The sequence below is a fragment of the Tamandua tetradactyla genome, chromosome 10, assembly GCF_023851605.1.
Source record: "Tamandua tetradactyla isolate mTamTet1 chromosome 10, mTamTet1.pri, whole genome shotgun sequence".
Lineage (NCBI taxonomy): Eukaryota > Metazoa > Chordata > Mammalia > Pilosa > Myrmecophagidae > Tamandua > Tamandua tetradactyla.
The window spans coordinates 12421116-12446881 of record NC_135336.1 but is presented as its reverse complement, the minus strand read 5'-3'; the positions used below and the strand labels follow the sequence as shown (position 1 = coordinate 12446881).

The 25766-nt window shown below is 38.3% G+C and overlaps 1 protein-coding gene across 3 annotated transcripts in view; it reads left to right on the top strand.

The window, feature by feature from the left end:
• The first annotated feature begins 5179 nt into the window (after nt 1-5179).
• FGF12 (fibroblast growth factor 12) overlaps nt 5180-25766 on the top strand; it is a 621973-nt gene continuing 601386 nt past the window's right edge. Inside the window, exons 1-3 of one of the 3 annotated variants that reach the window (XM_077117887.1) lie at nt 5180-5283; nt 6036-6136; nt 25236-25378. In XM_077117887.1, coding sequence (XP_076974002.1) covers nt 25366-25378 — 13 coding nt within the window. In that variant the 5' untranslated portion in view covers nt 5180-5283; nt 6036-6136; nt 25236-25365. Of the gene's footprint in view, nt 5284-6035; nt 6137-24949; nt 25058-25160; nt 25379-25766 lie in introns of those variants that run through there. The other 2 variants (XM_077117886.1, XM_077117888.1) reach the window with 2 other exon arrangements.

Genomic DNA, 25766 nt, shown 5'->3' with positions numbered 1-25766 from the left:
ACTCAATATTTAGTTTCCTACGGAACTGCCAAACAGTATTCCATATTGGCTGCACCATTATACATTCCCACCAGCAGTGCATAAGTGTTTCAGTTTCTCCACATCCTCTCCAACATTTATAGTTTCCAGTTTGTTTAACAGCAGTCATTCTTATAGGTGTGAGGTGGTATCTCATTGTAGTCTTGATCTGCATTTCCCTTATAGCCAATGAAAGTGAGCATCTCTTCATGTGCTTTTGAGCCACCCGTATTTGCTCTTCAGAAAAATGCCTATACATATCTTTAGCCATTTTATAATTGGGTTGTTTGTTTTTTTGTTGTTGAGTTGCACGATTTTTTTTGTATATACAGCAAATCAAACATTTGTTCGATTGCATTGGTCACTGCTTCTATCTTTGTGCCAATATCATGCTGTTTTGACCATTGTGGTTTTATAATAGGTTTTAAAGTCAGGAAGTATTAACCCTTCCACTTTGTTCTTTTTTTTAGGATGCTTTTAGTTATTCGGGGTCTCTTTTCCTTCCAGATGAATTTGTAGTAAGTTTTCCAAATCTTCAAAGTATGTTGTTGAAATTTTGATTGGTACTGTGTTGAATCTGTTGATCAATTTGGGGAGAACTGACATCTTAACTATATTTAGTCTTCCTATCTATGAGCAGGGAGGGAATGTCTTTCCACTTATTTAAATCTCTTTGATTTCTTCCAGCAATGTTATGTAGTTTTCTGTGTACAAATCCTTTACATCCCTAGTTAAGTTCATTCCTAAGTACTTGATTCTTTTAGTTGTTATTTTGAATGGAATTTTTTCTTAACTGACTTCTGGGCTAGGTCATTGCTTGTGCATAGAAATGTCACTGATTTTTGCACATTAATTTTATATCCCACCACCTTGCTGAGTTTGTTATTAGCTCAAGTAACTTTGCTGCAGATTTCTCAGGACCTTCAAAGCATAATATCATATCATCTGCAAATAATGAGAGTTTTACTTCTTCCTTTCCAATCTGGGAGTCTTTCATTTGTTTGTCCTGCCTGATTGCTCTAGCTAGAACTTTTAGCACAATGTTGAATAATAATGGTGACAGTGGGCATTCTTGTCTTGTACCTGATCTTGGGGGGAAAGCTTTCAGTCTCTCTCCATTAAGTACAATGCTGGCTATCAGTTTTTCATATATTCCCTTTATCGTATTGAGTAGTTACCTTTGATTCCTATCTTTTGAAGTGTTTTTATCAGAAAAGGAAACTGAATTTTGTTGAATGCTTTTTCAACATCAATCGAGAAGATCATGTGATTTTTCTCTTTGAATTTGTTAATGTACTGTATTACATTAACTGATCTTCTTATGTTGAACCATCGTTGCATTCTTGGTATAAACCCCACTTGGTCATGGCGTATTATTCTTTAAATGTGTTGTTGGATTCACTTAGCTAAATTTTTATTGGAATTTTTGCGTCTATGTTCATTAGTGAGACTGGCCTGTAGCTTTCCTTTCTTATGGCATCTTTACCTGGTTTTGGTATTAAAATGATATTAGCTTAATAAAATGAGTTAGGTAGAGTTCCTTTTCCCTCAATTTTTTGGAAAAAAATGGGCAGGATTGGTGTTAGTTCTTTTTTTGGAATGTTTGATAAAATTCCCCTGTGAAGCTATCTGGCCCTGGGCTTTTCTTTGTAGGAAGATTTTTGATGACTGATTGAATCTCTTTACTTGTGATTAGTCTGTTGAGATCTTCTGTTTCTTCCTGAGTCAGTGTAGCTTGTTCGCATGTCTCCAGGAATTTGTCCATTTCATCTAAGTTGTCTAGTTTGTTGGCATATAGTTGTTCATAGTATCCTCTTATGATTTCTTTAGGATCTGTGGTAATGCACCCCTTCTCATTTCTGATGTTTATTTGCATCCTCTCTCCTTTTTCTTTGTCAGTCTTGCTAGTGGCACATCAATTTTATTGGTTTTTTCAAAGAACCAACTTTTGGTTTTATTGATTCTTTCTATTAATCTTTTGTTCTCCCATTCATTTATCTCTGCTTTAATCTTTGTTATTTCTTTTCTTCTATTTACTTTGGGGTTAGTTTGTTGTTCTTTCTCAAGTTCCTCCAGGTGTGCTGTCAAGTCCTCAATTTTTGCTTTTTCTTGTTTTTTAATATAGGCATTTAGGGCAATAAATTTCCTTCTCAGCACAGCCTTTGCCACATCTCATAAGTTCTGATAAGTTGTATTCTCATTTTCATTCATCTCCAGATAGCTACTGATTTCTCTAGCAATTTCTTTTTTGACCCACTGGTTGTTTAAGAGTGTGCTATTTAATTTCTATAAATTTGTGAGTATTCTCATTCTTTGGTCATTATTGAGATCCAGCTTCATCCCATTGTGATCAGAGAAAGTGCTTGAATAATGTCAATTTTTAAAATTTATAAAGACCTGTTTTGTGTCCCGGCATATGATCTATCCCAGAGAATGTTCCATGAGCACTAGAAAAGAATGTATAACTTTGAGCTTTGGGGTGCAATGACTTATATGTGTCTGTTAGGTCTAATTCGTTTATCAAGTTATTTTACTTCTCTATTTCCTAGTTGATCTTCTGTCTGGATTTTCTATTTATAGAGGAGAGTGGTGTATTAAAGTCTTCTGCTATTATTGGTGAAATAATAAATATTGTTGTTGAAAATAATAAATTACCCTTAGTGTGGCTCTTCAATCCTGTGCCCTCCTCCAGATGTCCCCTCACCCTTGTCTTTTTTTCAGCCAGAAGAACTCCTTTTAGTACTTCTTGTAGGACCTGTCTCTTGATGACAGATTCTTTCAGGAATTCTATGTCTGTGAAAATTTTAATCCCTCCCTCCATTTTGAAGGACAATTTTGCTGGGTACAGAATTCTTGGCTGGAATGGAAGTCTTTCTCTGTTGGGATCTTGAATATATTATACCACTGCCTTCTCACCTCCAGGGTGCTAGTTGTATAATCTGAAATCAGTCTTATTTGGTTTCCTTTATATGTAGTAGATTGTTTTTCTCCACTACAGGATTTTCTGCTTCTCTTCAATATTTGGCAGACTGATTAATATGTGCCTGGGGGAAGGCTGTTTGAGGTTCATTGGGTTTCTTTGACTTGTATATTTATGTCCTTTATGAGGGTTGGGAAGTTTTCCCTCATTATATCCTGAACTACTCTTCTTAGCCCTTTACTCCTCTCTTCTCCTCCTGGGACACCATTGATCCTTATATTGGCATGTTCTGTTTTGCCTACCATTTCCTTGAGTTCCAATCAATTTTTTCCATCTTTTTTTCCATTGTTGTTCTGAGTCTTCAAAGTCAGTTATCCTGTCCTCTATATCACTTACTCTTTCTTCTGTCTCTTCAAATCTGGTGTTGTGTGCCTCTAGTATATTCTCCACTTGGTCAACAGAGTCTTTAACCTCTGTGATATCTGCTATTTTTCTATTTATTCTTTCAAATTCTTCTTTATGCTCTTCTACTGTCTTCTTGATCTCTTTCATGCCCTTTGCTATCCCACTTATTTTATCAAGTAGAGTTGCATGAACATCTCTGATCAGTTGTTCCAAATGTCTCTGTCTCCTCAGGTGTTTTAATTTGGTCATTAGACAGGGCTATATCTGTCTGCATTGTGATATGCTTAGTGATCTGCTGTCTCCATCACATGTAGATATCTTCATTGATTTATTTTGGAAGTTGATTTCTTTCAGTAGTCTAAGGTCTTGTGTTTACAGGATGGTTGTATATCAGGGAGCAGAGCACAGGGTGGGGTACTCAGTGCAATGACTTGTTTCAGGGCAGGTATAGGTGAGGATTGGGGATGTTATGCTGATGCTTGTGAACATGGGTGCCCAGTGAGAAAGGAGTACGTAGTTGTGTAGGTTCACCAGTCTTGGGGGTGTAACCCTCGTGTGCACTGGTCTAAGGCACAAGGACTTTTGTGCGCATGCATAGAGCTGTGGCAGCATGTTGGCATTATGCCTTTGTGGATTGGGGGCAGATGTGACCCAGCTATGCAGGTTGGCACTTTCTCAGAGCTGGAAAATGAGACTAAGGATTATATGTATGTGCGGTTCTAAGACTGCTATAAAGTGTGGTTCCCAGAGCTGAATGATGTAATTTGGGGCCTGTGTGCATGTGTGAGCCTGGGAGTGCTGTAAACAGATGTGCAAGGCTCAGGGGATGCAGAGTGAGGCTGTGTGACACTACGGGCAGGGGGACAGAGGTAGCCTAGATGCCTGCAGCCTCTATGCACTGGTAAAAGCCTGCAGGGAACAGGGAGTGGGAGGTAGTGCTCAAGAGGGGTTCAGGAGAGGTGGGTTGGACTGCACTTGAAGTGGGGGTTTGGGGCAGGTACGTTCACTGGGAGGTGGGGGTGCTTGAAGCGCAGGGAATGGGAGTGGGCGATGGGGTTTGGGTGCGTGGGGTGTGGGGTGAGTTACCAGTCATGGAGCTGCACTGGCGAAGGTAGTATGCCCAAGGAATGCAGCCTGGCTTACTTCCTAGGCCCGGACTCCTGTCTGTGCACTCCCACAGGCTTCCCGGTTCCATGCCTCCATGCCAGACTCCAGCTTTCTGCCTCTCAGTTCCTTGGCCTCTGCAACCCAGGCTGTCCCATGTGGTGCAGATGTCAGCTGCATTCCTGAATCACCACCTCAGACCCCCTCCTGTTTCTTCTCTAACTTTCCATGGAGCAGAGATAATCTTGAGTTGCTCTATTCAGCCATCTTCCCGGAAGTCCCCAGGAAGTTAGTTTTGCATGATAGTGTGATTTCTTATCCTTTGAGTGAAAGGAGCAATCAGTTGAAAAGTATTATTTCTCAATATTAATACCTGGACTGATTATTTCTGTGTTCTACTTGGGACCTAAACAATAATGAGTTTTCATACCGCATTTTAAGTGTGCATTATGACCTTTTAACAGATGGGCCTTGAAACTGTCAGTTGATATCTTATGTATAAATCTTTAATACAGTCAAGTGAATAAAGAAGTGTTAAGAAGAAATGTCAAAAATGTTTGTCAGTTGGTCTCGAGATGCTTCACTCATGCATCATTGCTCTACCACACTACTCTACAAGTCTCTTTAGAGCCCTTGTAGAAATCAGGTAACTCCTCGGCAAAACATACCCAGAGACCCTTCATCCTCTTCTGCCCCTTTAATAGAATGTTTCTTTACCTCCATTCCATACCTGCAACCTAATGCTTTCTATTGAAACCATATCATGTGTCATTTTTGTTCTTATAAAGACTGTTCTGTCATTCTCATCCAAGGAAATAAATGAACACCTTGCAACAGTAAGTAATCAAGATAGATTTTCTCTCCAAGTGACACTACTTAAACTCTGCAGCATTCCCACTATCAACTACTTTTGCCACGTTGTCTCATCATCTTCTTATCTTTTGAAATTTTTGTTATCTGCCTTATTATGTTATCTTCTATAACTAATTTCTTTCAGTTTCCTAAGTCTTTGTGAAGGAGTGGCCCATCTTTTAGCCTAAGAAGAATTAACCTAAGAGGAATACCTGAATTCACATTCAGACATACCTGAATTTGGGCCTAATTATTTATAGTCTTTGCCTAGAAGTAAATACTGATCACATTTGCTACCAGAATTCCTGCCTAATTATGATCCTGCTACCACTTGCAGGTCACTTATGGCCCAGTTTATAGCATCAGGATTGCGGGAAACCTCTCAGTTCCCAGGTAAACGAGCACTGTGGCCATGAATGTAGCTCTATCTCATTAAACTCATACATTTACTCATCAGGTGTTAAATAAAACCTTCTAAGCATCACATACTATTCTAGATGCTACAGATATCAGATGATGATGGATCCAAGTGAACAAGGTGGACATGGTCCTTACCTTTGTGGAACATACATTCTGGTGACAGTTTGGACCTAATATCTTCATTGGAGACTGTGAACTGATCATGTGTCCTATCTCTAACCACTTAGTTACAGTGACTGCTCATTGTAGAGGAGAAATGACCTCAGTATCATCACCAAAAAGAATTCCAAATTGTCAACTATTATTTTTATAATAGGTCATCCAGCTATAAAAGATGAATAGCAAGAAAATGATTGGGTACAATGAAAAAGTCACAAATTCCTCTCAATTTATATCCAGCTCTTCTGGACAAGTATGGTAAGTATATAAAAAATTTATGTGGGCTTTTAATTGATTTGACATATTGGCAAGGGTCTTTAAATTGTTAATTGAAATGTAATGCATTGCTGACAGTTAATTCCAATTGCTTATATTGTTTCTGTCCATTCTAGTAGGAATGAAAGCTAGAAGATTCTGAATATGCACATGTGGCCAATCAGTAGTTAACTAGAAATAGACTGGAATCTCAGGATTGGGGGTGCTACCCTCATTTGGTTTTGTAGTATAACTAGCATGAGCACATAATCTGTTATGGTAACAATGAGAGTGAAAGGGAAATATCCTGAACAAACCAGGATGAAAAGTCACCCAAATACAAGCACTTACTCACACCAACTTATTGAAATAACTAATTGTCAGCCTCCTATTTATTTACTCTTTTCCAAATAGTTCATCAAAATTAGGTCCAGAAGAGAGAGGACTGTGGGAAGATGGTGGGGTAGGAAGCTCTAGAATTCAGTCCTTCAACCAGAACAACCTTAAACAGGCAGGAACTATCTGAAACATCTATTTTGAAACTCCAGAGGCTGTAAAATACTGTACAGTGTCCAGGAAAGAGTGGGAGGAAGAAGATGATAAATTATGGTAAAGACCAGTAAATTGCTCTCTGCATAGCCATTACTGGCACCCATTCCCTAATCTTGCAGCACATCCCGTGGGCTCCAGCTCTTGGCCAGGTCACTGGTGACAAAAAGGAGTGTAAAAATTCTCTTTCTCAAGACCAAGAGTGGGCATGACAGATTGCTAATCATGAATTTGATTAGTGACTTGGACCACTGGGGTCCCGAGTTTAAGGGTAGCCATTGTTTCAACCTACCTCCACAAAGGTCATTGCAGAGGAGGCTTAAAGATGCTATGCTTCCTCAGGGATGCAGGGGACAGTGGTTGAAAGGGGGCAGTAGTTGAAGGGCTGTATTTGCTGGGCAGGTCAAGAATGCTCAGCTTTGTGGAGCTGTGGAAGAAGATCTTGGCATCCTGCTGATCCCTTCCTCAGGACACTTTGGAACTGGTCTGTTCCCCCTATGTGGGTCCCTGGTCATATTTCAACTGTGAAAGACTGACTTGGGAAACATCTCTCCTGCATGCTTCCCTCCCAGAATTTGCCCTCTAGGTGAAAGCAGCTTGAGACAATGAAAGGAGTGTAAGAAACTACAGAGGATGACAGTCTGGGGCAGAAGCTTGCCTCTTTGAATGCCCAGAAGAAGGAGTTTGTCTCCTGGGAAATAAAGGGGGACCTTCAAAATCTTGTAAATGGGGGCACTATAAAATAACTAACAAGCCTAAGCCCAGGATGAGACACAGGCCCAGGAAAGACAGGGAGAACCCTGAACACTGCATTTGCTTTGAGCATACCTTCCTGATAGGAAGGCTGAGGCTCAAGAAAATCTTGTTTTTATCATCAGCTGGTTACAAAATCAAGAACCAGACATCACAGGGAAGAATTAACATTTAAAAATATTCAAAAGTACAGTGTGCAACAAAAAAGAACAAGACAGATATAGAAACAGGAAATGATGGGCCACCCAAAGGCAAAAGATAAAATCCAGAAAATACCAATGAAAGAGAGCAGAACGAGGACATATAAAATAAAGACTTTTAAAAAATGATCTTAAAAATGATTAAGGATACCAAAGAAAATAAAGAGAAAGAACCAATGTATATAAGGAAAACAATATATGAGCAATTATGAGAATCTTAGTAAAGAGATAGAAAATTTTAAAAGGAACCAAACAGAACTACTGGAATAGAAGAACACAAAACTGAAATGAAAAATTCCCAGAAGGGTTTCAAGAGCAAATTAGAGTGGGCAGAATAAAGGATCAGTGAACTTAAAGAGAAGATAATTGAAATGAATCAGGCTGAAGAACAGAAAGAAAAGAGAATCATAAAAAGTGAAAATAGCTTAAGACACCTTGGAGACAGCATCAAATGTACCAACACATGTATTATGGGAGTCCCAGAAGGAGAAGGAAGAGAGAAAGGGACAGAAATAATGCTTCTGGAGTTTCAAAATAGATGTTTCAGATAGTTCCTGTCTGTTTAAGCTTGTTCTGGTTGAAGGACTGAATTCTAGAGCTTCCTACCCCACCATCTTCCCACAGTCCTCTCTCCTCTGGACCTAATTTTGATGAACTATTTGGAAAAGAGTAAATAAATAGGAGGCTGACAATTAGTTATTTCAATAAGTTGGTGTGAGTAAGTGCTTGTATTTGGGTGACTTTTCATCCTGGTTTGTTCAGGATATTTCCCTTTCACTCTCATTGTTACCATAACAGATATAATATAACAGAAATAATAAAGTCAAAGAAATAATGATAGCGAACTTTCAAACTTAATAAGAGATCTGACCATGCCCATCCAAGAAGGCCAGAGAACACCGAACAGGATAAACATGAAGAAATGTACACCCCATCATATATTGATTACATTATCAAATGCAAAGGATAAGGAGAGAGCCTTCTGAAAGCTGTCAGAGAAAAAGCAATGTCTTATGTACAATGGAGTCCTAATTAGATTGAGTGCTAATTTCTCATAAGAGACCATGGAAGCAAGAAAGAAGTGGGTTAAAATACTTGAAGTGCTGAAAGAAAACAACTGCCAGCCAAGAATTTTATATCCAGTGAGAGCTTTTTGTCAAAAATGAGGGAGAGATTAAGACATTCTCTTAACTTCCATGAACAAAAACTGAGGGAGTTCACCACCACTAGACCTGCCCTACAAGCGATGCTAAAGGGAGTTCTTTAGATTGAAAGGAAATGGCACTAGGCAGTGGTTCATAGTGGCATAAAGAAATAGAGATGTATGGTAAAGGTAACCATTTGAGTAATAATAAATGCCAGTATTGTTGTATTTAATTTTTTGGTATTATGTAACTTCATTTCTTAATGCCTATAAATCTAAAATGCAAATGCATGAAAAGTAATGATAAATCTATGATTTTGGATATACAATGTGCAAAAATATAAAAGATAAGTTCAAAAAAGGGTGGCAGGACAGAGGCATACAGGAAAAGTACATGCATATGGTATTGAAGGCAAGTTGGCTAGTATCAAACCAAATATGATTGTAATACATTAAGGATGTTATATTTTAACACAATGGTAACCATAAGAAACAGATGAAAAATATATCCAGATAGAAAAGAGAAGGAATTCAATATGTTACAACACAAAAAATCAAATAAATATAAAAGTAGGCATTAATGGAATTATCGAGGGACAAAAAAGGTATATGACTTACAAAGACTGAATAGCAAAATGGCAGGCAAAAGTCCTGAATTATCAATAGTGACTTTAAAGGTCACTAAAGGCAGAGATTGGCAGTATAGACCAAAAAAAAAAAAAAAAAAAAAAAAAAGCATGGCCTAACTATATGCTGTCTGCAAGAGGCTTACTTTAAATTCAAAGATACAAGTAAGTTGAAAGTGAAAGGATGGAAAAATCCATACCATGCAAGTAGTAACTAAAAAAGAGCAGGGCAGTTATACTAATATAAGATAAAATAGACTTTAAGCAAAAATCATTTATAGGAGACAAAGTTGGCTATTATATACTAATAAAGAGGTTAATTCAACAAGAACATGTAAGAATTATAAATACATATAAACCTAATTGCAGAGCTCCAAAATAAATGAAATAAATACTTACAGATTTGAAGGGAGAAAATGGCAGTTCTACAGTAATTATAGGGGAGTTTTATACACTGCTTTCAATAATGAATAGAACATTTAGTCATAAGATCAATAAGGAAATAGAAGACTTGAACAATGCTCTAAACCAATTAGACCTAACAGATATATATATATAGATATAGGATACTTCAATCACAACAACAGAATGAACATTCTTTCAAGTGCACATGAATCATTCTCCTGGATAGAGCATATGTTAGGTCACAAAATAATACTCAATAAATTCACAAATATTGAAGTCATTCAATGTGTTTTCTCCAAACACAACAGAGTGAAACTAGAAATCAATAAAAGGAGAAATAAAAATTCACAAATACATGGAAATTAAACAACATATTTTTAGACAACCAATAAGCTAAAGAGGAAATCAGAAGGTAAATTTGGAAATGTCTGGAGATGAATGAAAATAAAAATACAACATACAAAATTTAAGGGATACAGAAAAGGCAGTACAGAGAGACAGATTTATAGTTCTAAATGCTTGCATTAAAAAAGAAACAGGACTTCAAAGCAGAGATCTGATTTCAAAATGGGAAGAACTAGAAAAAGAAGAGCAAAGTGGGCAGCAGGAAGGGAATAACAGAGATTGGAGTAGAGAGAAATGAAATAGGGGACAACACAAAAACAATAGAAAGAAGGAAAAAAAAACCACCCAAAAGCTGGCTCTTTGAAAAGATCAATAAAATTGAAAAACTTTACCTAGACTGAACTAAGCATGAAGAGGATATATATAGCAAAAATTACCAATCCCCTGAAATAAAAAGGACTATAAGAGAATACTATGAACAATTGTATGCCAATAAATTAGATAGCCTAGATGAAATGGACACATTCTTAGAAACACACAAAGTACCTGTACTGACTTAAGAAGAAATAGAAAATCTCAACAAACCAATTACTTGTAAAGAGTTGAATCAGCAATCAAAAACCTCCCAACAAAGAAAATCCCAGGACCAGATGGGCTTGGAATTTCACCAATATTTCAAGATGACTTAACTCCAATTCTGCTCAAACTCTTCCAAAAAAGTTGAACAGGGGAAACACTCCATGATTCATTCTGTGACACTGATACCACCCTCATAACACAGCCAAATAAAGATAATATAAGAAAAAAAAGATTATAGAAAAATATCTCTTAGGAATATAGATGCAAACATTCTCAACAAGATACTAGCAAACTGAATCCACCAGCACATTAAAAAGAATTATACATCATAATCAAGTAGGATTTATCCCTGGTATGCAAGGGTGGGTCAACATAAGAATATCAATTATGTAATACACCATGTGATGGTTAGGGTCCTGTGCCAAATTGGAGAGTAATGGTGCCCAGTCATCTGGCCCAGCAAGCACTGCCCTAACCATTATTGCAAGGACATTTCCTGGATTTAAATAATCAATCAGTTGATTGCATCTGTGGCTGATTATATCTACAATAAACTAAAGGGAGTGTCTTCCACAATGAGAGATGTTTAATCCAACCAGCTGAAGACTTCTAAGGGAGAGGTCGTGACTTCAGAAGTTAGAAGAGAGAACTTTCATCTCTACTTCAGCCAGCCAGCCTCTCCTGGGGAATTCATCAAATGCTTTCATCATTGTTGCCAGCTTGTGGCCTGCCCTATGGAATTTAGACTCATGCATCCCCACAATTGCACGAGATACTATGATAAAATCTCATATTTACAGATATTTCCTTGTTGGTGCTGTTTCCCTAGAGAACCCTGACTGTTACACTTTTGGTGCTGGGAGTGGTATTTGAAAAACAAAACCATAAAAATGTTTTTTTGTTATTGGTTTTCTACTCTGATTAGATTTAAAGGCACTAATCATTCTATTTCCAATAAACTAGATGGCACTGACAGTCCATGGTGTGAGTTTGCAATAGAGATATGCCAACTCAGCCCATGAGACAGAGAGATATCAACATTTGAGTCTACTAATCATATTCTTATACGAGTCAAGGCTTTGGGTGACAGAGTTTTTGACACCTTAACAGTTTTGTGTAGTTAAAAGGTATAATGATGTTGGCTAATTGTTCTTTGATATGCTGGAAATAGTTATAAAATAAAGGGTTGAGCTGAAGTCTTCACATTTGCAATTTAAATGCCATATGAAATTTGCAAAAAATTCTTGGTGTGCCCTAAAAGAAATCTTATTTCCTGTGATCACAGACTTGGGATCTCTGAAATTCAGATCCAGAGTCTCATTGTACAAATAGCAGATTTACAACATAAATGAAATTCTCAATCTTGCAGAGTGTCTGCTATTAAAGTAAGGGCAATTGATTGGAAAGGAATGGGATCTTCAATATGGGATGGGGATATATGGCTTGAAGATGATAGTGATGGGGAGATGGAATTCCTGGAAACTGCAATGGATGGCCCTGAGCACAGACCTCCAGCTTGCATTGGGAGAAGCAGCTTCCTAGCCTCCAGTCTGCCCTGAGGAGTCTGCCATCTAACCTTCACCCAATGAGATTAATCCTTCAGTGCCTGTATCAATCTCCTCTGGGGAAATAGCCCTCACTCCTCTGTCAGAAGCAACTAATCCTGTTTCACCAGATGAAACTGCAATGGAATGCCCTGAGGTAATTGGCTTGAAAGACACTTTTATTTCTTTTCATGACCTACTCCCACCACCCCTATTTTCTTCAAGACCTACTTACTACTAGACTAAAGTCCCAATAGAACCCAAAAGGTGAGGTACAAAATATCAGCCATGAGGAGGTACACTATACTCCAAAAGAACTGCACGCGTTTTCTAATCTGTATCAATAGAAATGAATATTAAGGGTGTGAGATAATGGTAGGAGGAATATAAAGTTGGATCAAGCTGAATTTATCGATATGGGCCCACTAAGCATAGATTCTGCATTCAATGCTGTAGCTCAAGGGGTTAGAAAGGGTGTTAACTTACTTCGGTGGTTGACTAAAACATGGATCAAAAACTGTCTGATATCACCTGAGGTTGAAATACCAGAAATGCCCAAAGGGGATTCAGAGGCTTGGAGAGATTGGAAGGATAGAGTGTATTTATCATGGAAGACCTGTCCACTGTTCACACACCCTAGGAATGTTCTTTTACCAGGACTGTGAGGAATTTGTGAAACTGGCTCCATCATCCCTGAAGAGTTCTTTAATCACTCTTCTCTCATGTCAGATATTACTGTGGGAACTGCTTTCGCTGAACTGGAATCCTTAAACACAATGGGGAAGATAGGATCACAAATTGGCAGAAGCCCCATAGCAGCACTTACTTGCCAAAGACAAAGTAGACGTGGCCACCATAATGGAGAGCAGACTCAAAGCAGCAGTCAAAATACTCAGGCTTGCAAAGACTTACCATATTGGTTTGTAGATCATGGGTACCTAGAAATAAAACAGATGGACAGTCTACTAAATTCTTGTTTGATCTGTATAAGCAGAGAAGTTCTAGGCCAAGTAAACAATAGTCTAACTTGAATTACAAAAACAGAGAGACACCACCTCTTAATTTGTAGACTTCAGACAGTTTACAAACCTATACCCTCTTCAATAAGAGGAAGGCTGGATACCCTTAGGGAAGGACACTGTTATGCTACCAAAAGTTTTACTGTTAATCTTCCTCCCAGCCTTCCCCAGGGAGACATACAGTCTTTTACCAGGGAAACTGTGCATTGGGGAAAAGGAAATGATCACATATTTGGGGGATTATTAGAAACTGGTTCAGAAGTGACATTCCAGGAGACCTAAAACATCATTCTGGTTCACCAGTCAGTGTAGGGGTTATGGAAGTCAGGTGATTGATGGCATTTTAGCTCAGGTCCATCCCACAGTGGGTCCAGTGGGCCTGCAAACCCATTCTGTGGTTATTTCTCCAATTCCAGAATTCATAATTGGAATAGACATACTCAGCGTATTTTTTTTGGCAGAATCCCCACATTGGTTCCCTGACTTGTGGGGAGAGGATTATTATGGTATGAAAGGTCAAGTGGAAGCCACTAGAACAGCTTCTGTCTAGCAAAATAGTAAATCAAAAACAATATTGTGCTCCTGGAGGGATTTCAGATACTAGTGTCACTCTTAAGGACTTGAAGGATGCAGAGGTGTTGATTCCCACCAAGTTCCCTTTCAACTCTCTTATTTTGTTTGTACAGAAAACATTTGAGTCTTGGATATTCATAAACTTAACCCAGTGATGAATCCAATTGCAGCTGTTATTACAGATGTGGTGTCATTGCTTGAGCAAATCAGCACATCCTCTGGTACCTGGTATGCAGCAACTGATCTGGCAAATAGTTTTTTCTCAATATCTGTTAGTAAGGATCACCAGAAACAGTTTCTTTTCAGCTGGTAAGGCCAGCAGTATACCTTCACTGTCCTGCCTCAGTGGTATATCAACTCTCCAGCCCTATGTCATAGTCTTGTCCTCAGGGAAATTGATAATTTCTTTCTCCCAAAAGACATCACACTGGTATATTGATGATATCATGTTGATTGGCCCTAGTGAACAGGAAGTAGTAACTACTCTAGACTTACTGGTAAGGCATTTTTATGTCAGAGAATGTGAGATAAATTCAACAAAAGTACAGGGTGCTCCTACCTCTGTGAAATTTCTAAGTGTACAGTAGTGTGGGGCATGTCAAGATACCTCTTTTAAGGTGAAGGATAAACTATGACATCTGGCCAATCCTATGAGCAGAAAAGCAGCACAATGCCTGGTTGGCCTCTTTGGAATTTTTTTTTCTGTATGCTGTATGGTGGGGTCATATTTCATTATTTTTCCATGTGAGTATCCCACTATTGCAGCACCATTTGTTAAATTTTTGTTTGTTTGTTTTTCGGGAAGTGCATGGACCAGGAATTGAACCCAGGTCTCCTGCATGGCAGGTGAGAATTCTGCCACTGAACTACCCTTGCACCTGCTCCTCTTTGGATTTGAAGACAACATATTCCTCATTTGGGTCTGCCAATCCCACTCATTTACCATGGTACCAGAGAAACTCTTCGTTTTTAGTGGGGACCGGAATAAGAGGAGGCTCTATGACAGGTCTAGGCTGCTGGGCAAGCTTCTCTGCCACTTGGGCCATATGATCCAGCAGATCCAATGGTGCCGGAAGTGTCAGTTGCTAATAAAGGTGCTGTCTGGAGCCTCTGGCAGGTCCCTATAGAAGAATCACAACACACGCCTTTAGATTTTTGGAGTAAAGTTTTGCCATTCTTTGCAGATAATTCCTCTCCTTTTGAGAAACAACTTTTGGCCTGTTACTGGGCCTTAGTAGGGCAAGTTATCATGAGACCTGAGTTGTCTATCATGAGCTGGGTGTTGTCTGCCCCTTTAAGCCATAAAGTTGGGCATGGATGGTCATACTCCATCATAAAATTGAAGTGTCCCAAATTCCCATGGCCCCACTCCTGTCACATTACCTTCTCTTTTTCATCCCAGAGCTATGGTTTGTTGGGAGTTACTGAACAAAGAAAAAACTTGCGTCTGCTTTACAAATAGTTCTGTATGATATGCAAGTACCACCCAAAACTGGACAGCTGCAGCACTGCAGCCCATTTCTGAGATGTCCCTGAAGGACAGTGGTGAGGGGAAATCCTTCCTATAGGCAGAACTTTGAGAAGTACACCTGGTTGTTCATTTTGCTTGGAAGGAGAAGTGCAAGAGGTGCATTTGTATACTGACTCATGGGCTGTTGCTTTTGGTTTGACTGGATGATCAGGAACTTGGAGGAAGCATGATCAGAAAATTGATGACAAGGAGTTCTGGGGAAGTGTTATATAGATAGACCTTCTCGAGTGGGCAAAAAATATGAAGATATTTGTGTCCCATGTGAATGCTCACCAGAGGGTGACTTCAGTAGAGGAAGGTTTTAATAATCAAGTAGATAAGATGACCTGTCAGCCTCTTTCCCCAGCCACTCCTGTGGGCTAATGAATAAAGTGGTCATGGTGGTAGGGATGGAGATTATGCATGGGCTCAACAACGTGAGCTTTTACTCAACAAGACTGATTTTTCTACAGCCACTGTTGAATGCTCAGTCTGCCAGCAGTCCCTGATAGGGCACCATTCCCCAAGGTGATCAATCTGCTTCCTGGTGGCAGGTTGATTACATTGAAACATTTCCATGATGGAAGGACATTCCATGTTCATGGATTGGAGGATTAAAGATTGCTAAAATGCCAATTCTTCCCTAAGAAATTTACATATTCAATGCAATCCTAATCAAAATCCCAAAAGCCTTCATTGCAGAAATGGAAAAGCCAATCATCAAATTTCTGTGGAAGTGCAAGAGTCTCTGAATAGTCAAAGCCATCTTGAAAAAGAAGAATAAATTGTAGGATTCACATTTTCAATCTTAAACTTATTACAAAGCCACAGTAATCAAAATAGCTTGGTACCGGCACAAGAAGAAACATACAGATCAATGGAATTGAATTGAGAGCTCAGAAATCAACTGTCACATTTTATGGCCAACTAACTTTTGAAAAGGGTACAAAGACCACTCAATTGGGAAAGAATGATCTCTTTAACAAATGGTGCTGGGAAAACTGGATCTCTTATTTGCAAAAAATGAAAGAGAACCCCTTCCTCACACCTTACACAAAAATCAACTCAAAGTGAACCAAAGGCCAGAACTATCAACTCCTAGAAGAAAACATAGGAAAGCATGTTCAGGACCTGCTGAAAGACAATGGTTTCTTAAACTTTACACAAAAGCATAAGTAACAAAGGAAAAAAACCAGATAAGTGGAAACTCATCAAAATTAAAAACTTTTGTGCATCAAAGGAAGTATCATGAAAGTAAAATATAACCTATGGAATGGGTGAAAATATTTGGATGCCACATAGCTGGCAAGGGTTTAATAAAGAAATCCTACAATGCAACAATGAAAAGACAGACAACCCAATTTAAAAAATGGTCAATACACTTTAAAAAACATTTCTCCAAAGAAGATATACAAATTGCCAAAAAGCACCTGAAAAGATGGCTCAACATCATTAGCCATGAGGAAAGTGCAAATGAAAACCACGGTGGGATACCATTTCATACTTGCTAAAATGATTGCCATTTAAAAAACAGAAAATGACAAATGTTAGAGAGGATGCAGAGAAATAAGAACACTCATTCATTGTTGGTGACAATGTAAAATGGTGCAGTTCCTCAGAAAGTTAAGTATAAAGATACCATAGAAGCTAGCAATCCAACTACCAGGTTGGATATACAGGTATATACCCAGAAGAACTAAAAGCAGGGACTTGAACAGATATTTGCACACCCAGCATTATTCACAATTGCCAAAAAATGGAAGCTACCCAAGTGCCCATCAACCGATGAATGGATAAATGACTTGTGGTATGTAGATACAATAAGATATTATTCAGCTGGAAAAAGGAATGAAGTTCTGATACATGCAAAAAGATGGATGAAACTTGAAGACATCATGCTGTGTGAAATAAGTCAGACACAAAAGGACAAACGTTGTATGATTTCACTGATATGAACTAAATAGAATAAGCAAATTCATAGATTCAGAATCTAGAATATAGTTTACCAGGGGAACGGCAAGTTAAGGTTTACAATGTACAGGATTTCTATTTAGAATGATGGAAATGTTTTGGTAATGGATGGTGGTGATGGTAGCATAACATTGTGAATGTAATTAATAGCCCTGAAATGTAAATCTGAATGTGGTTAAATGGGGAAATGTTAGGTTGCATATATGGTAACAGAAAAAAATTTTTAAAAAATCCATGGAACTGCACTACATAAATAGTGAGCTCTAAGTCAAACTATGGACTAAGATTAATAGTACAATTATAAAAATGTGCTTTTATGAATTGTAACAAATGTTCCACATCAATGCAAAATGTTAATAATAGGGTGGTATATGGGAATCCTGTATTTCATACATGATTGTTCTATAAACCCACAACTTCTATAATAAAGGAAAAACAAAATGATGACAACAAAACTAATGAAATAGGAAAAAAACTAGGTCTAATAATTTCTTGTTTACATGAAGCAATTCTTCCCTTAAATCATCTCCTACTTCAGGGAGATTAGATCTTTCTGTTGTTAAAAGTGTGTATGTTCGGGGCGGTGCAGCGGTGGCTCAGTGGCAGAATTCTTGGCTGCCATGCCGGAGACCTGGGTTAGATTTCCAGTGCCTACCAATGCAAAAAAAAAAAAAGTGTGTATGTGTGCGTGTATGGGGTGGAGGGTGGGGTGGTGGGTGTCAAAAGCTCCCAGTCTCTACTCCTTGGATCAAGACCCCAGCAATAATAAAAATTAAGTATTGAAGGACCAGTCTATCTTATACACTTTGCATGTATTATGGTCAGTCCTTAAAGTAACTGCCCAGAGGATATTATTTCCTCTCTCCAGTGAAGCAACTAGGACTCATGCCATTAATTAAACTGTCTAAGATCATACAATGAGTAAAAATGAGTGAGCTGTATTTGAACAATGCCCACAGGGTTCCAAAACCTACTTTCTCATCTTCATGCTATAATGTCTCTCTTCCCAAATTTATAGTAGAAAATGGAGATGAGATAAAGAGGTCTGATCTCTTCAAGTCACTCTGGGGTGGGAGTTATGGTCCCAGACCTATACTCTGCATGTTCTACCTCTCCTCCTTACACATTGGAAGTTCATATGTGGTGGAAAAATCTGACAAGGACAATAACTTTTTATGTTCAAGAGTCCTTTAAGACTCTAACACCACCTAAACCATCAGAACCTTAGCCTTTAGAAGTAAACTCAATGTGTCACCTCCAGGAAACTTTCTGGCTAACTGCTTCCTCTTCTGGGCTTCTATATTTTAAAATCTCATCTGTTTTATCTGCAAAATGATTAATAGGAAGAAATTGTGATCTGTTCACTACCCTCATTGTTTTTCAATAGTCCAGATTCTCCAAACAGGCATAAAAACAAATCCAGATGGGCTACTGCAAACTAAAAGATTTGGGGACGTTCTCCCCTTGCCAGGAACACAGGTGGAGGCAGCAGAGCCTGGCCCAGCAGTTGGCCTGCAAAATTAAATTCCTGGGTCTCTCTCTTTTTGGTCCTATCCAGACAGGTTCCTGAAATGCCATTGTTTCAACTGCCTTAGAAGTAGAGCAGGCTGAGTCCTAAAATAACTGGCCTTTGTAGGGTCCATGAGAAATATGTCGCGAAATAGTGCCATTGGTGGGACAGGCTTAGAATGTGCCATCTTGGAAAGCTGCTTTCCTGGCCCTCTCTCCAAGTGTCTTTGGAACTCTTCTGCACCCCTGCATGTGACCTTAGCCCTATTTTGCCTTTAAATGCTCACAAACCCAGTGCCAAATAAGAACTGTAACAGGAACCCTATCAACAACAAAATCTTAGACGAAAGGGAAACCAGTCTTCAGAATTTCATCAACATAATTAAAGACTCAAATAACAAGCAACGAAGTACAAGCCATACTAGTAAAGAAGAATGTGGACAGGCAAAGGAGCAAATTGAAAAGAGATACAGAAATTGGAACAACCACTCACAGGTACTCAAACAAATATCCTGAATCAATTCAAAGAGATGAAAGAAAATATGTATTAAAGGATATTAAGAAGACACTGGGTGGACATAAAGAAGAATTTGAAAACCTGCAATAAAACTAACAGAAAGGCACAATAGATGCGATTAAAAATATGTTAGAGGCAAACAACAGCATTTTTGAACAGGCAGAAGAAAGAATTAGTATCTTATAAGACAGGACACCTGAAATAAAAATGAGGAAAAAACAGATAGAGAATGCAAAAATTTGAGCAAGGTCTCTGGGAATTGAATGATAACATGGAGCTCGCAAACATACATGACATGGGTATTCCAGGATTAAAAGAGAAGGGAAAAGGGGCAGAAAGTATATTCAAGGAAATAATGGCAAAAACATCCCCAAGTTTTATGAAAGACATAAAGGTATAAATACAATGTAATCCAAACAGAATAAACCCTACTAAACCTGCTATGAGACACATACTAATCAGAATTTCAACTTCCAAAGATAAAGAGAGGATTTTGAAAGCATTAAGAGAAAAGCAGTTCATCACATACAACAGAATTGGAATAAAATTGAATGCCAACAACTCTGTAAATAAACTCAGTACCATTCCCCATCCATGAGACACGACTTCCAATGGTATAAGTCTCTGTGGCACTGTGGGACATGATGCCCAGGGATGATCCTTGCCTTGGCATCATGGGTTGAGTGTGACCAAAAGGAAGAAAAAGACATGGAATAAACTAAAGTTTCTGTGGCTAAAAAATTTCAAATTGCATTGAGAGGTCATTATGGAGGTTACTCCATGCAAATTGTAGCCAGGTATTTCAAACTACCACAGTATGTTCTACCACAAAGAACAATATTCCTGAAAACTCTACGGAGTGTCTAGGCTCTATCTAAGTCTATAAAGGATTTCTTACTAAGTTTATTTTCTCAGAAAATTAAATCCTCCAGATTGATCATAGGCAAGATAAGCCTGAAACCCAGAAGTACCAGTCACTCTAAGAAAAAAACCAGGTTAATTCCTCTATCCCAGAAGGCTAATACCCCTTTCCAGCATGAAGAAATGAAAATGGTCCTTGGACAGATAACCCTGAAGGCTGAAATATAAATGAAAGGAAAGAGATGTAACTGAGAAGTTAGAATTCTGTAAATGCCTGTGATTTCTGACTCATTATATAGACATTTATTTATGGAGTCTAGTGTTTTAGAATAGCCAGAAGAAACTACCTGAAGTTGTGGAACTGTAATCCTAGTAGCTCTAATCTTTGATAATGATTAATAAGTACATTGCAAAGAAATAGTTGTCTGTGTTTGTAAAGATTTACTTCAGGATGATTTCTTTAATTCTACTGACTCTTTCTCTTGTATATAATCTGTCAATACTACACTGTCTTAGTTAACCTATCTCAATTGTAAGTCTTAAAATTGTATAGATTGCAATACTAGTGGTCAGTAAAAGGGAGGGGTAAGGGGTATGAGATGTTCTGGGTTTTCTTTTCCCTTTTAATTTCATTTTCTGGAGTAATGCAAATGTTTCATATATGATCCTGTTGATGAATACATATCTATGTGATGATACTGTGGACCATCTATTTTATACTTTAGATGGACTTTATGGTATGTGCAGTTATATTAGTAAAAATACAGGGAAAAAGTATTGTGTCAATTTCTTATCAGAAACCATGGAGGTGAGAAGGCAGTGGTATAATATATTTAAGCTACTGAAAGAGAAAATATGCCAGCCAAGAATTCTTCATCTGGAAAAACTCTTCAAAAATGAGGGAGAGTTTCAAAAAATTCACTAATAAACAGAAGCAGAGGGAGTTCATTAGCAATACTCTTAACCTGCAAGAAATATTAAAGAGCATTTATGCTAGCTGAATAGAAAGACAGGGAAAAGAGGCTTGGAGGAGAGTGTGGACATGAAGCTTATCACTAAGGGCTCCTGAGAGGACTGAAAAAGAGGCCATAGGACATATTAATGCCAAAGGTTAAGATGGTTGAAGTAAGTGCGGACTTAAGATAAGAACACTGAGTGGTAATGTATTAAACTCTCCAATCAAGAAACATAGATTGGAAAAATGGATAAAAGAATCATCTATTTATATGCTATCTGTCATAGACTCACCTTAAACCCAAGCAAACTAATAGATGAAAGGCTGGAAAAGTTGCAGGCACTAACCAAAAAATAGCTAAGGCAGCTACACAATATTGGACAAAGTAGACTTTAAGTACAAAAAAATTTATGAGACAAGGAAGAACATTATACATATTAATAAAAGAGACAATCCACCAAAAGAAATAAACAATAATAATATTTATGCACCTAACCATTGAGGCCCAAAATACAAGATGCACACACTGGCCAGATTTAAGGGAGAAATAAGTGTCTCCACAATATTTGGAGGCTTCAATATACCACTCTCATCAATAGACAATTTCATACGAGAGGATCATGAGGAAACAGAGAATAGAATAAAATGGTAAATGAACTAGACCTACCAGGCATTTATAGGACAGTACATCCCTAAACAGTACACACAGTCTTGGCAAGTACCCATAGATCATACTATAGGAGATACCTTTCGCTGGCCCAAGAAACAAGTCATAATATAATTTAAAAATACTGAAAGTATTCAAAGTATTTTCTATTATCACGATGGAATGAAGCTGGAATTTAATAACAGGTGGTGATCAGGAATATTCACAAATATGTGGAGGTTAAAAAACACACTTTTAAAACAATGTTCAAAGAGGAAATTGCAATATAAATTGCAAATATTTTGAGAAGTATGAAAATGAAAACACAACATAACAAAACTTATGGGATGCAGTGAAGAAGGTGCTGAGATGGAAATTTATATCCCTAAACATCTAAATTAAAAATGAAGAAATCACAAAATCAGAGAATTAATAGAACACTTGGAGGAATGAGAAAAAGAGAAGCAAATTAATCCCAAACGAGCAGTAGGAAAGAAATAACAGGAGAAGTAAGTGAAATTGAGAATAAAAAGGAATGGAAAGAATCAACAAAAACAAAAGTTGCTCTTTGAGATAAATAAAATTGACAATCATTTAGCTATGCTGACAAAAATGAAGATATAAATAGACAGTATTGGAAACTGAGTATGGGGTCATTACCACAGACCCCATAGAAATAAAATGATCATAAGAGGATATTTTGAACAATTGTGCCAACAGTTCTAGACAATGTAGCTGAAATGGACAATTTCCTAGAAACATAGGAAGATCCTATGCTGTGAAAGGATGCTCAACATCAGTTGCTTTTAGGAAAACGCAAATCAAAACCACAGTCAGATTATCCTGTCACACCTACCGAAATGGCAACTATTAAACAAATAGAAAACTACAAGGGTTAGTGAAGATGTAAAGTGATAGGAACACTTATTCATTGTTAATGGGAAATTGAAATAGTATAGCCACTGTGGATGACAGTTTGGTTGTTCCTCAGGAAGCTAAGTAAAGAACTTCAGTCCCAGTATTTGGTAGGTACTCAAAAGAACTGAAAGCAGATATGCAAATAGACACTGATTTTCCTAGCACACATTCACAGTTGCCAATAGAAGGAAGCAACCCAAGTGTCTGTCAATCGATGACTTGGATAAACAATATGTGGTATATACATAAGATTGAATATTATTCTGCAGTAAAAAGGAATGAAGTCTTGAAGCATGCAACATGTATGAACCTTGACAACATTAATTTGAGTGAAATAAATCACACATAAAGGACAAATATTGCATTATCTCACTAATAAGAACTAACTATAGTAAGTAAATTCGTAAAGTTAAAATCCAGAATACAGGAGACCAAGAGATAGAATGAAAGTACAGAATTTCAAGTGGATGCTTATTGTGTTCATAATTTTTAACTTGGTTGAATTCCAATGTTTAGAAGAGGTGATAGTAGCCCATTATGTTGAATTTAATTAACAGCACTAAATTATGTAATTGTGACTGAAATGAGAAAATAGAGTAATGTATGACACTAGAAGGAAGAGCAGAGGAAAACCACATGGTATTATATAATACTGTGAGCCTTATTGTTGATGATGACTAATTAATAGTACAAATATAAAAATGTTCTTACCAGACCAAACATTCTTCACTGTCATAGAGACAATAATTGAGTGGCATGAAGGACAAATGCACCTATGCAAAATATGGGTTATAGCTAATAGTGATATTTTTATATTCTATCATCAACAGTAACAAATATACCATACCAATGCCAAGAGTCAATAATAAGGGGAAATAAGGGCTATGGAATTTCTTTTGATTGGTGAAAGTGTTCTAAGATTGATTGTGGTGATGAACGGACAACTATGCTGAGCCATTCACTGTATACTTGAGATGGATTGTGTGGTGTGTTAATATATCTCAATAAACCCGCTAATCATCATCAAAATAAAAAAAAGCAAATCCAGAAAACTATAGATTAATCACACACTCCAGGTTACACAAAGATACACACACACTAGATTTCTATATTCATTTTTCAAACATTTCAATACAATAAAATGTACTCCTAACAGTAAATACAATAAAATGTACTCTCAACAAGAAGTCTGAGATGAACTATAATTTAATCTCTTTCTGGTGACTCAGAAAGCATCCAGGGATTTTTCCAACGCTTTAGGACCGTGATTACAAACATAGTCGTGATGCTTGCGCCAGACATGAATATTTATTAGTGAAGGGCTCCTGTTGACAAACTCCTGTGGATCAGTGAAGCCTAAGTCTGTTCAGCACCCAGGAATTAAAACTGACATGAAAGTACCATTTCCAAGGACTTTTGGCTTTATACCCTTTCAAACACTCTTCTTTTCACCTTCGTAAAAATAATGACATATTTTGCTTTAAAGTACTGATTATCAATAAGGTGCCTCCCCACTTTTGGGGACTCTCTTTCTTAGTCGAAGTTTGGAAAAAGGTAAAAGGAGCACTTCAAAATGACCTCAGTGGCAGTATTTGGAGAACTTTAGAAGCCTTGGAGCCTGCTCATGGAACAGTTCTGAGGTGAGAGGACAAAGGGATTTCTGAGAAGCCCTGAGAAGCCACTGAGTCTAAGTGCAAAGAAGCGGGAAATTGTTAACCTTTGGGAGTTCCAGGACTACTGCCGCCCCACAGGACTACTGCTACCCTACTCCCGAAAAGCAAAAAAGCAGAACTACAGGAATGTAAGAAAATTATGAAACGGAAAGTTACTGCAGCAACTAGGAAAAGAACCTCAGATTGTGACCATTAAATATGATTCGTAAATCCCGTTCGCTCCCCGCCTCTCTCCTTGTGCCTTCTGAATAAAACCATACCCAGCTCGGAGACACTGATCTCTAGTAATGCCTCCTGGAAAATCGTATGGGACTGATGCACCGAACCAGTCCGATCCATTCCCTAGTTTGCAGAGGAAAATCCGGTCCGGTGTTTATTTTTAGCAGCGCTTGCCTGTGACCGAATGCTACAGCTCCTCGGCTGGGATAACCGAGGACCGTATTGGGGAGAGAAGAAAAGGGGGGCGGGGTAGGGAGGTGGAGAAAAGGGGAGGGGGACGCCTTGCGCATGCGTGCCAACGCCCATGCAAATCTGCTGTACATCCAGAGAGCAAAGTGGGATGATCCGTCACTACACCTGCAGCACCACGCTCGGAGGACAGCTCCTGCTTGCAGCTTCTAGACCCAGGTAAAAATAAATAAATAAATAAATCAAAAACCATAAAAGTGAGCGGGCAGCGGGCATGCATTTCTAAACCAGATGCACGTCGCAACCTACCCCCTCTGTACAGGCAATCTGCTGTTGCTACTAAGTGTCCTTTGGTGGCTGATCGCAGCTTCAAGGTTTAAGAAATCCCATCTTTCAGGGAGCCTGAGGGGAAGGAAGGAAGTACAGGCGAAATCATCAGATTGGCTTCCCAGATTTGGGAATCTGAAGCGGGCCCTCATCTTCCGGCCAACTTCCATTGAACTTCCCAGCACTCGAAAGGGACCGAAATGGAGAGCAAAGGTATGTGGCTGTCTCCATCGGGGGACTTCCCGCTGCATGTGCCTGTGGCCAGGGCAGTCCTCAGCGAGGAGACTGCAGTGCTTGGGGAACAAGCAGCATACTAGGTCGATAGGAGGAGGAGATGCTCTGTCCGTTGCAGCACCAGGGAAGTGTAGGAAGGCGACTTCTAAACTCCCCCAGCTTGGAAGACAGTGTTTAATATTCCATCAGTTGCGTAGTGAAGTGTGATGAGTTGGGTTTTAGGTTTATTCTTTTTTCTTTCAAGGGGTAATCTTTAGATGGTGGGGGAGGAGAGATATTCTGTAGAATGGATGGCCTCAAATAAATATATTTCATTTGCTTCAGGTTTGCTGACAGGCACGTTTGTATCTGATATCCAATAATGCAT